This window comes from Carcharhinus amblyrhynchos, chromosome 28, assembly GCF_965287045.1.
Source record: "Carcharhinus amblyrhynchos chromosome 28, sCarAmb.v2.hapA, whole genome shotgun sequence".
In the NCBI taxonomy this organism is placed as follows: Eukaryota; Metazoa; Chordata; class Chondrichthyes; order Carcharhiniformes; family Carcharhinidae; genus Carcharhinus; species Carcharhinus amblyrhynchos.
Window position 1 is genome coordinate 35,779,449 of NC_137351.1, and position 15,644 is coordinate 35,795,092.

General features: G+C 43.1%; 1 protein-coding gene across 3 annotated transcripts in view; it reads left to right on the forward strand.

The window, feature by feature from the left end:
- ankdd1a (ankyrin repeat and death domain containing 1A) overlaps window positions 1-15,644 on the forward strand; it is a 155,945-nt gene that overhangs the window by 79,008 nt on the left and 61,293 nt on the right. For all 3 annotated transcript variants that reach the window (XM_080214097.1, XM_080214099.1, XM_080214098.1), the window contains exons 10-11: window positions 2,775-2,873; window positions 13,898-13,996. In XM_080214097.1, coding sequence (XP_080070223.1) covers window positions 2,775-2,873; window positions 13,898-13,996 — 198 coding nt within the window. The remainder of the gene's footprint in view (window positions 1-2,774; window positions 2,874-13,897; window positions 13,997-15,644) is intronic.

A 15,644-nucleotide genomic window follows, 5' to 3' on the forward strand; every position in this document is an offset into this window, starting at 1 on the left:
ATGCCCTCCATACCAGACAACATCCTCGTAAATCTTTTCTGTGCCCTCTCCAAAGTCTCCACATCCTTCTGGTAGTGTGGCGACCAGAATTGGACACTATATTCCAAGTATGGCCTAACTAAGGTTCTATAAAGCTGCAACATGACTTGCCAATTTTTAAACTCAATACCCCGGCCGATGAAGGCAAATATGCCATATGCCTTCTTGACTACCTTCTCCACCTGCATTGCCACTTTCAGTGACCTGTATACCTGTACACCCATCCCTTTGCCTATCAATACTTCTAAGGCTTCTGCCATTTACTGTATATTTCCTATCTGTATTAGACTTCCAAAATGCATTACCTCACTTTGAAGTCTCCAGCTGATCTATATCTTGCTGTATCCTCTGATGGTCCTCATTGCTATCCGCAAATCCACCAACGTTTGTGTCGTCTGCAAACTTACTAATCAATCCAGTTACATTTTCCTCCAAATCATTTATATTATTACAAACAGAAAAGGTCCCAGTACTGATCCCTGAGGAACACCACTTGTCACAGCCTTCCATTCAAAAAAACACTTTCCACTGCTATCCTCTGTCTTGTTTGACCGAGCCAGTTTTGTATCCACCTTGCCAGCTCACCTGATACCATACAACTTGACTTTCTCCACCAGTCTACCATGAGGGACCTTGTCAAAGGCCTTACTGAAGTCCATGTAGACAACATCCACTGCCCTACCCTCATCAATCATCTTCGTCACTTCCTTGAAAAACTCAATGAAGTTTGTGAGACACAATCTCCCCTTCGCAAAACCATATTGCCTGTCACTAATACATCCACTTATTTCCAAGTGGGAAATCCTGTCTCAAAGAATCCTCTCCAATAATTTCCCTACCATTGATATGAGGCTCACCGGCCTGTAATTACCTGAATTATTCTTGCTACCTTTCTTAAACAAAGGAACAACATTGGCTATTCTCCAATTGTCTGGGACCGCCCCTGTAAGCCAGTGAAGATACAAAGATTTCTCTCAAGGTTCCAGCAATTTCCTCCCTTGCCTCTCTCAGTATTCTGGGGTATATCCCATCAGGCCCTGGGGACTTGTCTTCCTTAATGTTTCTCAAGAACCCCAGTACCACCTTTTTAATCACAACATGACTCAAACTATCTCCACCTCTTTTCCCAGACTCATCATCGACCACGTCCTTCTCTTTGGTGAATACTGACGCAAACTACTCATTTATTACCTCTCCCATTTCCTCTGGCTCCATGCATTGATTCCCTCCTTTGTCCTTGAGTGAGCCAACCTTATTCCTGGCGACCCTCTTGCTTTTATATATGTATAAAAACCTTGGAATTTTCCTTAATCCTGCTGGCCAGTGCTTTTTCATTAGCCATTTTAGCCCTTCTTACTCCTTGTTTAAATTTCTTTCTACTTTCCTTGTGCTCCACACTTGCTTCGTGTGTTCCCAGTCTCCTAGCTGTGACAAATGCTTTCTTTTTCTCTTTGACTAGGTTCATATCCAAGGTTCCCAAAACTTGCCATAGTTATCCTTCATCCTTACAGGAACGTGCCGGTCCTGAATCCCTGTCAACTTACACTTGAAAGCCTCCCACGTACCAGATGTTGATTTGCCCTCAAACATCCACCCCCAATCTACATTCTTCAGTTCCTGCCTAATATTGTTGTAATTAGCCTTCCCCAATTTAGCACCTTGACTTGAGGACTACACTTATCTTTATCCATCAGTGCCTTAAAGCTTACTGAATTGTCGTCACTGTTCCCGAACTGTTCCCCTACTGAAACATCGACCACCTGGCCATTCCCCAATACCAGGTTCAGTATGGCCCCTTCCCTATTTACATATTGTTTCAAGAAGTCCTCCTGAATGCCCCTTACAAACTCTTACAAATGAGGCTTAGCCTGGTCCGTAGGTGCCTGCCCATTTAGTAGCACTGCTGGGGCTATATGTAGCGTCATTATATGTAGCGTCATTCTGTAATTGAAGAGAAAACATGCCAGAGTCTACTGAACCCCTGTCTGTTTTTTCATTCCCCTTTTAAAAATTTGGACAGCTGGTCTGTTTGATGATGGCTGGTAAGGGGCTGTGCGGACACATAATATTCCATTTGTTTCTGTCTTAAATCCCCATTTGACGAATGGTGTTCTGCTGTCCAGCACTAAAACTTCAGAGATTCCATGGGTACTTAAGATTTGTCATCGTTTCTCTGTCATGTTTTGCAATGTGGTGGATGTTATTCAGTGCACCTCCATCCATTTAGAATGGGTGTCAATTAACAACAAATACCAATATCACCATCCAGAAAAACAGCGATCACTGTCCTCAATAACAGCACACGTTCAAGCCGTGACCCGCCTGAAGTCAGTGCATGGTTAAAAAGGGATCAGAGCCCTGATAACAACATGTGGAAAATAAAGAGTGGACCCAACCCTAATGTCAACACATATTAAAACAGTTCCACCTGATAATCAACCCATGTTAAAATAGTGACTGGATCTAGTATTAAACCTGAAAAAACAATGACCAGATCTTGTTTCATCAGAATAACATGCTCCTTGCCCAAAGATTTGTTGTTTATTTGCTATTTATTACAGATTGCTACTGAGTATTGGAAGGAATCAAATAACCACTGTCAAAAAGATGTATAATTTTTAAGAGATGGTTGAATTCAGTGAACATTTGTGTTGATGATTAAGTAGCACTTTGTATCAGTAACTTTGCACAATGCTTGTCCTGATTGCTGTCAATTTCCTGCCTGTCTTATCCAGCAAGGGGGCAGTCCATTACATCTAGCAGTGCTGCACAATCATGACTCCATAGTCAAGCTGCTAATTGATGCAGAATGTGAGCTGGATATTGTGGATCAGGTAAGAATTTGTCCTCAGGCTTACTTGCTTGTGCTTGAATGTATTACGGAAATGCTTGGTGTCAAATTTCCTAATTTTAACAAATCTTCACCCAAGCAAATAATTTAATACGAACATGTGTAGCAGCATCAGCGTTATGGTAAGACATTTGGATGGCACTATGCTCTATTGTGAAACTGAATTCAATAATGTTGGTAATAGATGGGCTGGCACCAGGAAACTGACCAGAGAACCTGCTGGATTGATGTTCAAAAATCAACTGGTGTCCCTCATACAGGAATCCGCCACACCAACTTGGTTCCCTTTATAACAGGTGGCTCCAGTCCTACATTTCCTGGAGACTCTTAATGTCCTCAGAGTAACAAGGGGTGGACATTAGATACTGCTTGACCACTATGACCTAAATTCCAGAAACAAATTTGTAAAAACAGTAATGTTTCCTTCCCTTTTTGTCAGTTTTGAAGATCTAATGAGATTAATTTCGTTGGTCGCCTGAACTTCAGAAATATGAATTTAACCTTGTAAAGGTGATCACTATTGGATAATTCATCTCTTCCAAGATTTGGCTCTACGGTTTTTGTCCTACAATTAGATACAAGTTGACTAATTCACCTGAAGGTATCTGGATGGTGTCTTAATATTTGTAAATCAGGGTACAGAAATATTGGGGGCGATTCTCTCAGCTGTGCTAAATTGATGGTAAAGCTGTTCTAGATCATGACTGTTTTCTCAGTGCAGCTTCAGACCTGAATCTCCCCATTCTGTGCACTGCAGAGGTCACAATGGTGAATATCATTGACAGCTGTGGAACTCTGCACACGTGCAGTGGTCAGGATCTGTCAGTCTCCCTGTTTGCAGGCCAGCCCGATCACTAGCCAGCCTGTGACAGCCTGCCCTCCCCCCTCTGAACGCCTTGATACCCAGCCCAGCCCACAATCCCCTAGCAGTGGTGATTCCCTCCCCCCCACTCCGGCAGACCATACACTCTCTCAGCCCCCCCCCATTGCTGGCCTCCCTCCAGTCCATGCAGAGTGGCAGCGGGACCCCCAACCTCTCAGTCGCCCCTAGGCCCTGTCCCCTTGGCACTGCCCGATGCCCTGTGAGCAGTGCCAAGATCCCCTGGGGGGGGGGGGGGGGGCACAGGCTGACACTGCCAGGGTGCCCATACCCAGGGGCACCACCCTGCCACCCGACCCCCAGGGGGGCCCCGATTGCCCCCCTTCACTCCGGTGGGGTCTCCCACTCGTTCCCTGAACATGGGAAGCTACTCTAAACTCTGCCGGAATGAAGTTCCATGCCGGGCCCGATAATTAAAATATATGTCAAACCTATTCAAATGACTTACCTCACTTCACGCTGGACTTCTACATGTTCCGGCAGCGCCATTTTTTTCCCAGTTGGGTGATGTGCGTGGGTCGTAAAAGCTCGCGGGGAACCCGTGAAATGGCTGACACATGCATCTTCCAGCCCAACTCGCCAGAAAAGCTGCAGGTCATAATGGGAGAATCGGGCCCATTGTTTCTCATTATGCTGGTAAAACAACATTGATACATATTGTAAATCAAATAAAATGAAGGTGACGAATAAAATGATTACAGCACAGAAGAAAGCCATTCATGCTGACCAAAGCAATTTTCTTTTGAAAGCAACAACTGAAACTGCTTTCACCACACTCTGTGCAGTCCAGGTCCAAATCATTCACTGTATAAAACGCTTTTTCCTTGTTTCTCATTGCTTTTTTAGATCAGTGCCCTCTGGTTTGTGGTCCTTTCATGAGTTATAGAGTCATACAGCACAGAAAAGACTCTTTGGCCCATTGAGTCTGCACCTAGAATAGCTACCTCTAAAGGTTCACCAATCCCATTTTCCTGCACTTGTCCCATATCCCATATTTCCCATAGTGGTAGTGGAGGATTGCTTCTGAGTGGAGGCCTGTAATTAGTGGTGTGCCACAGAGATCAGTGCTGGGTCCATTGTTGTTTTGTCATCTATATCAATAATCTGGGTGATAATGTGGTAAATTGGATCAAGAAATTTGCTGATGATACAAAGATTGGAGGTGCAGTGGACAGTGAGGAAGGTTTTCAAAGCTTGCAGAGGGGCTGAAAAATGGCAGATGGAGTTTAACGCAGACAAGTGTGAGGTATTGCACTTTGAAAGGACAAACCAAGATAGAACATACAATGTAAATGGTAGGACACTGAAGAGTGCCGTAGAACAGAAGGATCTAGGAATACAGATACATAATTCCCTAAAGGTGGCGTCACAGGTAGATAGGGCCGTAAAGAGTGCTTCTGGTACATTGGCCTTTGTAAATCAAAGTATTGAGTATAAGAGTTGGAATGTTATGGTGAGGTTGTATAAGACATTGGTGAGATCAAATTTAGAGTATTGTGTGCAGTTTTGGTCACCTAATTACAGGAAGGATATTAATAAGGTTGAAAGAGTGCAGAGAAGGTTTACAAGGATGTTGCTGGGACTTGAGAAACTGAGTTACAGAGAAAGGTTGAATAGGTTAGGACTTTATTCCCTGGAGCGTAGAAGAATGAGGGGAGATTTTATAGAGGTGTATAAAATTATGATGGGTATAGATAGAGTGAATGCAAGCAGGCTTTTTCCATTGAGGCTAGGGGAGAAAAAAACTAGAAGACATGGGTTAAGGGTGAAGGGGGAAAAGTTTCAAGGGAAAATTAGGGGGGGTTTCTTCACACAGATAGTGGTGGGAGTGTAGAATGAGCTGCCAGATGAAGTGGTGAAAGCAGGCTCACTTTTAACATTTAAGAAAAACTTGGACAAGTTCATGGATGAGAGGGATGTGGAGGGATATGGTCCAGGTGCAGGTCAGTGGGACTAGGCAGAAAAATGGTTCGGCACAGCCAAGAAGGGCCAAAAGGCCTGTTTCTGTGCTGTTATGTCCTTTGGTTCTATATCCTTGAATGTGGGCGGCACGATGGCACAGTGGTTAACACTGCTGCCTCACGGCTCCAGGGACCCGGGTTTGATTCCCTGGCTTAGGTCACTGTCCATATGGAGTTTGCACATTCTCTTCATGTCTGTGTATGTTTTCTCTGGATGCTCCAGTTTCGTCTCTCAGTCCAAAGATGTGCAGAGTAAGTGGATTGGCCATGCTAAATTCTCCTTCAGTGTACCTGAAAAAGTACCGGAGTGTGGCGACATGGGGATTTCCACAGTAACTTCATTGCAGTGTTAATGTAAGCCTACTTGTGACACTAATAAATAAGCTTTACTTATTTCATCTGCTGTCCAAATAATTTTTAAAGGTTATAAGGTTTCCAGCTTCCACCGCCTTCCCAGGCAGTGTATTCCAGTTCTCACCACCCTCTGAGTGAAAACATATTTTCTCAAATCCCCTCTGAATCTCCTGCACCTCACCCTAAAACTATGCCCCTATGATTGACCCCTCAACCAAGGGGAACAACTGCTCTCTATTAATCCTGTCCATACCCTTCATAACCTTATATACCTCAATCATGTCCCCCCTCAGTCTTCTCTGCTCTAAAGAAAACAATCCAAGCTCATTTAGTCTTTCCTTTTAGCTCAAATGTTCCATCCAGACAACATCCTGATGAATCTCCTCTGTACCCCTTCTAGTACAATCACATCCTTCCGATAGTGAGGTGACCAGACTGCACAGTACTCCAGCTGTGGCCTAACCAAGGCTTTGTACAATTCCAACATTACCTCCTTGCTCTTATACCCTAGACCACAACTGGTCAAAGCAAGTGTCCCATATGGCTTCTTAACTGACCTATACACATGCTCTGCCAACTTCAGGGATTTGTGAATAAGTACTCAAAGATCCATCTGTTCCTCTGAGTTTCCCAGTCTCTTGTCATTCATTAAATACTGCCTTGTCTGTTTCTTCTTCCAAAGTGCATCACCTCGCACTGCCAGGGTTATATCATCTGCCACTGCTCTGCCCATCTGACCAATTCATCTTTTAAAAGTTTTAAGTTTAAAGTTTTAAGTTGAAGGTTTACTTATTAGTGTCACAAGCAGGCTCTGACTAACACTGTAATGAAGTTACTGTGAAAATTCCCTAGTTGCCACATTCAGGCACCTATTCGGGGATATTGAAGGAGAATTCAGCATGGCCAATGCACCTAACCAGCATGTCTTTTAGAGTGGGAGGAAATCCGAGTACTGGGATGAAACCCACACAGACATAGGGAAACTGTGCAGACTGTGCACAGACAGTGAACCAAGCCAGGAATCGAACCTGAGTCCCCAGCGCTGTGAGGCAGCAGTGCTAACCATTCATTGTACCACCCATCTATAACTTCCTGTAACCTATATCCTCCTTCTTCACTATTAACCACCCTACCGATCTTGGTGTTGCCTGCAAACCTGTTTAACGTTCTCCCTACATCAACTGAACTTCCCTCATCCACACATTTGATCACATTTTCAAAATATCCTAATAAATTTGTTAAGCATGATCTACCTTTGACAAAGCCATGCTGACTATTCTTAATTAACCCATGCCTTTTCAAGTGGATAATAATTCTTTCAGTATTTTTTCCAATAGTTCTATTTCTTAGTGTCACAAGTAGACTTACATTAACACTGCAATGAAGTTACTGTGTAAACAGTTTCTCCCTATACATTCCATCCTGTCTCCTCATCTTTATCAAATCTGTTTTTAGCCTTGTTCTCTCCAAATAGGATAGCTCCAGCTTCTCCAATCGATCCTTCATAACTGAACCATATCTAAGGAATCTTGTGAACCTTTTCAGCACCCTCTTTAGTGTCTTTAAATCCTTCCCAAAATGTGGTGCCTTGAACTAGGCACAATATGGCAGCTGAGGCCAAATAGTGTTTTATACTGGTTTAACGTAACTTCCAAAATGTTCATAAGAAGAGTCATATTGGACTCGAAATATTAATCCTGTTTCTCTTTCCAAAGATGCTGCAAGAGCTACTGAGTTTTTGCAGCATTTTCTGTTTTTATTTAACATGTTGCCCTTGATTTTGCAATTTGTACCACTCTGTTACAGCTCAGCAATCCTGTCTGTCTCATTAATTGCTTTCTTATCCTCCACTGCACCTTCAGTGATTTATATGACCCCCAGGTCCCTTTACTCCTGCATCCCATTTAGATTGTTCTCTTTGTCTTATAATGTCTTTCTGCATCGTTCTTATCAAAATAAATCCCTTCCTATTTCTCTGCATTAAATTTCATCTGCAACTTCTCCCTCATTCCATCAGCCTGCCTTGTCTTCTTTTGAAGTTTAACTTAATCTTCCATACAGTTCACAATTCTCCTCAGTGTCCTGTCATCCACCAATTTCAAAATTATATTCCAAACACCGAAATCTAGGTCATTAATATAGATCAAGAGAAACAGGGGCCCTAACACTGACCCTTGGAACCTCTACTACAAATCTTCAACCAACCTTAACGACAGTCTTCCATTATTAATCTGCTTTCCTGTCACTCAGCCAGTTTGTATTCATTCAGCCACCTTTCCTTTTATTCCATGGGCTTCACCTTTGCTGACAAGTCTATTAATAGACCCTTTACAGGATGATCAACTCTCTGTTAGCCTCATCAAAAACTCAATTAAGTTGTGTTTGATTAATTGGTGGGATCGCTGGCTCAGCATTTATTGCCCATTCCTACTTGCTCTTGGGAAAGTGGCTTCTAGGGCCTTTGCAGATCTTGAGGTATAGGTACACCCACGATGCTGTTAGGGAGGGAGCTCACCCCACCAGTGTGATGTTATGGGACACGCCTCCAGGATTTTTTTAAACTGAGTTTCAAAAAGATCTGTTGAGAAAAGCTGTCAGTGTAGTCAGTGGGCTACACACCACTTTTCCCACCTGAGTTGACACTCAGTTTAAAAAATAAGAAAGTTCCTCCTGTCTCTAATTCAGTATTAGTTTTCATGGGGATTTCCAGCGTGCTGACCTCTTCAACTGTAAATACAGGTACAAAACCTGTCCGTTTCCTTCTGCTCATTGACAGTATCACTGATATTGTCTCCAGTGGGCTCACAATTGTTCCTAACATAATTGTAAAAAATTGTTTGATTTTGATATCCATCACAGATTTATTTTATTGCCCTCTGTGACTCCCTACTATTTGTTTTGTCACCTTTTGTGGTCTTTGTATTTTTCCATTTACTAGGATTTTTTTTTACTTTTTGTACACTTTTGAAGTTTCATGTTGTCACTTAATCTTTTTAATCATCCATGGCTGTGCTTTTGCTGAGCAGAGTTCTTGCCTCTTAGGTTTATAAACTGGTTCTGTGTCATATTAAATTATTTTTTGATCTTCCACAGATCATCTGTTATTTTACCCATTGAAAGATGTGGTCTGGTTTACTCCGGCATCTCCACATCTAGTTTACCCTGGACATGGTAGTCTGGGTGACACCTCCTCCAATTTTGGAACAAGATGTTGCAAGGAGGATATTAGAGGGTTGACAGAAATGGATGTGTCTTTGTTGTTTCCGGTGTCTCGGTCAATACTGGATGGTCTATCCAGTTTCAGTCCTTATCAGCTTTTATCTAGCGGTTTGGTATAATGGATTGACTTGCTCGGCCATTTCTTAGAATCATACATTGCGGAAGAGGCTCCTCGGCCCATCAAGTCCACGCCAACACATTAGAAGTACCTGAACTCTCACTTAATCCCATCTGCCAGCACTCGGCTCATAGTCCGGAATGTTCTGGGGTGCCAATTGTTCATCCAGATACTTTTTAAAGGATGTGAGGCATCCTGGTTGGCACAGTGGTTAGCACTGCTGCTCACAGCACCAGGGAGCCGGGTTCAATTTCTGGCGTGGGTCACTGTCAATGTTAGTTTGCACATTCTCCCAGTGTCTGTGTGGGTTTCCTCCGGGTGCTCTGATTTCCTCCCACAGTCCAAAGATGTGTGGGTTAGGTGGATTAGCCATTACAAATTTAGTATAAGGGGGACTAGCTATGTTAAATGCATGGGACTCTGTGGTCGGTGCAGAGCTTAATAGCCTCCTGTACTGTAGGATTCTATGACTCTATGTGAGACAACTTGTCTCTCACCCACCAAGACAGCACATTCCAGGCTGTCACCACCCTCTGAACCCATAAGACCATAAGACACAAGAGCAGAATTAGGCCACTCGGCCCATGGATCATTCAATCATGGCTGATTTTTTCTCATTCCCATTCTCCTATCTTTTCCCCATAACCCCTGATCCCCTTATTAATCAAAAACCTCTCTACCTCTGTCTTAAAGACACTCAAGACCCGGCCTCCACAGCCTTCTGAGTTCCAAAGATCCACCACCCTCTGGCTGAAGAAATTCTTCCTCATCTGTTTTAAACGATCGTCCCTTTAGCCTGAGATTGTGCCCTTTGGTTCTAGTTTCTCTTATTAGTGGAAACATCCTCTCCACGTCCACTTTATCAAGGCCTTGCAGTATCCTGTAAGTTTCAATAAGATCCTCCCTCATCCTTTTAAACTCCAACAAATACAGACCCAGAGTCCTTAACTGTTCCTCATGTGACAAGCTCTTCATTCCAGGGATCATTCTTGTGAACCTCCTCTGGACCCTTTCCAAGGCTGGCACATCATTCCTTAGATATGGGGCCCAAAGCTGCTCACAGCATTCCAAATCGGGTCTGACCAGAGCCTTATATAGTATCAGAAGTACATTCCTGCTCTTGTTTTCTAGCCCTCTCGACATGAATGCTAACATTGTATTTGCCTTCCTAACTGCCGACTGAACCTGCACGTTAACCTTAAGAGAATCTTGAACAATGACTCCCAAATCCCTCTGTGTTTCTGATTTCCTAAGCATTTTCCCATTTAGAAAATAGTCTGTGCCTCCATTCCTTCTTCCAAAGTGCATAACCTCATATTTTTCCACATTTTATTCCATCTGCCACTTCTTTGCCCACTCTCCTAACCTGTCCAAGTACTTCTGCAGTTCCCCTGCATCTATCATCTGCAAACTTAGCAACTGTGCCTTCAAATCCTTCCTCCAAATCATTAATGTCTATTGTGAAAAGTTGTGGTCCCAGCACTGACCCTTGAGGCACACCACTAGTCACTGGCTGCCATCGTGGAAAAGACCCCTTTATCCTTACTCTCTGCCTTCTGCCAGTCAGCCAATCCTTTAGCAATGCCAGGATCTTACCCTTAACACCATGGGCACTTATTTAACAGTCTCCTACGTGACACCTTGTCAAAGGCCTTCTGGAAATCTAAATAAATCATTTACACTGGCTCTCCTTTATCGAAATTCCTTGTTACCTCCTCAAAGAACTCCAACAGATTTGTCAGACATGACCTCTCCTTGACAAAGCCGTGCTGACTCAGTCCTACTTTATCACGCACTTCCAAGTATTCTGCGATCTCATCTTTAATAATGGACTCTAAAATCTTGCCAATAACTGAAGTCAGGGCTAACTGGTTTATAATTTCTCCTCTGCTGCCTCCCTCCCTTCTTAAGGGGTTACATTTGCTACTTTCCAGCCCTCTGGGACCACAGAATCACAGAATACTACAGTGAGAAGAGGCCTTTCGGGCCATCGAGTCTGCGCCAACGCATGAAAGGCCCTGACCTGCCCACCTAATCTTACTTGCCAGCACTTGGCCCATAGCCTTCGATGTTATGGTGTGCCAAGTACTCATCCAGGTACTTTTTAAAATATGCGAGGCAGCCCGTCTCCATCACCCACACCGTCACCACTCTCTGGGTAAAAAAGTTTTTCCTCACATCATCCTTAAATCTCCTGCCCCTCGCATTCAACCTATGACTGACCCTTCGTAAGAACATAAGAAATAGGAGCAGGAGTAGGCCATCTAGCCCCTCAAGCCTGCCCCGCCATTCAATAAGATCATGGCTGATCTGATAGTGACACGCCTGCTCCCCATAACCCTTAATTCCCTTATCGGTCAGAAATCTATCTACCTGTGACTTAAACACATTTAACGAGGTAGCTTCCACTGCTTCAATGGGCAGAGAATTTCAAAGATTCACTACCCTCTGGGAGAAGAAGTTCCTCCTCAACTCTGTTCTAAATTGACTCCCCCTTACTTTGAGGCTGTGCCCTCTAGTTCTTGTTTCCTTTCTAAGTGGAAATAATCTCTCTGCTTCTACCCTGTCTAGCCCCTTCATTATCTTATATGTCTCTATACGATCTCCCCTCAGCCTTCTAAACTCCGACGAGTACAGGCTCAGTCTACTCAATCTCTCCTCATAAGCTAACCCTCTCATCTCAGGAATCAATCTGGTGAACCTTCTCTGCACTCCCTCCAAGGCCAATATATCTTTTCGCAAATAAGGGGACCAAAATTGCACACAGTACTCCAGTTGCAGCCTCATCAGTACCCTGTACAATTGCAGCAAGACCTCCCTGCTTTTATATTCTATCCCCCTCACTATAAAGGCCAACATTCCATTCACCTTCTTGATCACCTGCTGCACCTGCAAACTGAGTTTTTGCAATTCATGCACAAGGACCCCCAGGTCCCTCTGCACTGTAGCATGTTGTAATTTTTCACCATTTAAATAATAGCCCATTTTACTATTATTCCTTCCAAGGTGGATAACCTCACACTTGCCAACATTACATTTCATCTGCCAGATCCTCGCCCACTCACTTAGCCTATCCAAACCTCACTACAGACTTTCTGCGTCCTCCACGCAGTTCACTTTCCCACTCATCTTTCATCTCGTCTTTGTGTCATCTTTCAACTAAGGGGAACAGCTGCTCCTTATCCACTCTGTCCATGTCCCTCATAATCTTGTACATCTCAATCAAGTCACCTCTCAGTCTTCTCTGCTCCAACAAAAACAACCCAAGCCTATCCAGTCTCTTTTCATAACTTGAACGTTCCATCCTGGTCAATCTCCTTCGTAGTCCCTCCAGGGCAATGACATCATTCCTATAATGTGGCAACCAGCACTGCACACAGTACCCCAGCTGTAGCCTTACCAAAGTTCTATACAACTCCAACATGACTTTGCTGCTTTTGTAATCTGTGCCTTGATTGATAAAGGCAAGTGTCCCATATACCTTCTTCACCACCCTATTAATGTGCCCTTCTGCTTTCAGAGATCTATGCCTGGATCCCTTTGTTCCACAGAACTTCTTAGTGTCCTACCATTTATTGAGTACTTCCTTGTCAAATTACTCCTTCCAAAGTGTATCACTTCATACTTTTCATGGTTAAATTCCATCTGCCACTTATCTGCCCATTTAAGCATACTGTTATATCTTCTTGTAGCCCAGTGGGCATTTAAGAGTCAGCCACATTGCTGTGGGACTGGAGTCACATGTAACGAGATTTCATCCCTGAAGAGCATTTGTGAACCAGGTGGGATTTTATGATAAGCGGTTTCATGGAGGCTAGCCTTACATTCCAGATTTCCTTAATTAATTGAATTTAAATTCCAACAGCAGCCTCAGCATGAGCCTGGGCCTCTGGATTACAATTGTGGACATTAAACTATGCCCCTGTCTCCCACTGGTTCAGTGCTGGGTCCTCATTCCAATTTTGATTTTATTTGATTTTTCTTGCTAGGCTCTATCAGAGTCAAACACATTGGTGTGGACTTGGAGCCTAAGCAGGTAAGGACTTGTATTCTCTTCTCCTGGATGTTAGGGAACCTGTTGGTTTTATACAAAATCTGGCAGTTCATGAGGGTAGCAACTTATTCCAGATTTTTCATTCATTAATCCCCCAGCTGTCATGCTGGAATTAAACTCAAGCCTCTGGAGGATAATTCAAGGCTTCTGGATAGTCAGTCCTGTCAGCACTGTGTACTGACCCTGTTTCTGTTTTACCCAAATTCCTGTGTCAAAGATACTGGTTTGTGCCACCTTCAGTCCCAATGGCTTAAGGTGAAATTGTGATTTTGTTCTTTGTAAGGAACACTCTGCATAGGGAAAGTATTGCTGCTGTGTTTTCCATCATTTTAGTGCCTTGATCTGAGACCAGACTAAAGTCAAGTGGGGAGATAGTTTTGCTATAATCTGTATTAACAAGTTGTAAATGATTTCCCCACAGAGGCAACAAACAGCGCTTCACATCGCAGCAGAGAATGGAAGTCAAGTCATTGCTGACATGATCCTCATTGCAGGTGTAAATTTAAAACTAGCTGATAAGGTGACAGCATGTCTTATTTTCCTTAAGTATTTTCATTCTTGTCCACCTCAATATTTTCAATTTTGATTTAACACCTGTAATTTTACAGAAATATATTCATTGTTGATTTTCTGAATGCACTCAGGATTGTGCAAACAGTATGGGAAGGATTTTTCAAAAGGTGGAGTTTTTCACTTGCCACCTGATGAGTTGACCATATATCCTGGCTAATACCAGTTGCTCCATAGCCATTTGATGCTCCATAGAGCCTTAACTGGCTGGAGAATGGATTGATGCTCCATGTTGTGGAGAGTTAGTGAGTTGCTGGTCAACCTAACAAATCTGCTTCACAACTATCTCCCATCAAGTCCTCACAATGGGACTTGTAGACATTCCCATGTATGTCCTGATGATGGACACAAAAGAGGAAATGGGAGCTACTCACTCGATAAGATTACATCAGAGCAACTTTGGCTTGAGCCTACAGACTGCCATTAATGATGTCTCCAGGAATGTATGATTAATTCAGCAGGAGGTACAGCAGAGACCTTAACTCCCTGGAGAAATATCAGTAGTGATGCCTTTGCAAAGCCTTGTTCCAATATCAATGTCAATATCCCCAGTATCGAGGCACTTGGTATGGTTAATCAGCTATGTTGGTGCTGTTCGGGTTAGGGTTATATTAGGTTGGCAGCAGGATGGGAACCTGAGAATGGAGTGAGAAGAGAGAACTGAAAAGATGGACATGGAAGGCAGATAATCAGTAGTGCGTTTGGAAGACAGGAGAAGAAAGGCTAGGAAATATACAACAAGGAAGTTTGAGAGTGCTAACTGCTATATACTACAGTGCAAGAAGTGTAGGTAATGAGACAGATAGACAGAGCACTGATTTACACATAGAATACAATGTAGCTATCATTTTTATTCACTTATAGGATGTCAGCATTGTTGGCTATGTCAGCATTTATTGCCCATCCCTTGTAGCCCTTAAGAAAGTGGTGTTGAGTTGCTTTGAACCACGGCTATCCATGTTTTTTGAATTGATCCGATTTATTATTGTCTCATTATTAGTTTTGAGTGAAAAATATTGTTTCTTGCACACTATACAGGCAAAGCATACTGTACATTGAGAAGGGAAGGAGAGGGTTCAGAATGCGGTGTTGCAGTCATAGGTAGGGTATAGAGGAAGATAAACTTAATGTTTATCTTCAGAATTATCCATTCAGAAGTCTGGTGGCAGCAGGGGAAAAAACAGTTCTTGAATCGTTGATGTGTGACTTCAAACTTTTGTATCTTTTTTCTGATGGAAGAAAATGGAAGAGTGTGTCCAGGGCCCTTGATTATGCTGGCTGCTTTTCCAAGGCAGCGGGAAGTGTACATGGAGTCAATGAATGGAGGCTGGTTTGTGTGAGGACTGATCTATAATCAGAACTCTCCATTCACCTGGAGTTCTGAAAGCTTGTGGCATTTACTATCAAATAAACCTGTTGGACTTTAACCTGGTGTTGTGAGACTTCTTACTATATTCATGTGGCATAGGTACAGCCACATTGCTGTTAGGGAGAAAGTTCCAGGATTTTGACTCAGTGACAGTGAACAAGCAATGATTTATTTCCAAGTCAGGATGGTAAGTGACTTGGACAAGAACTTCCAGGTGGTGATTGATGTC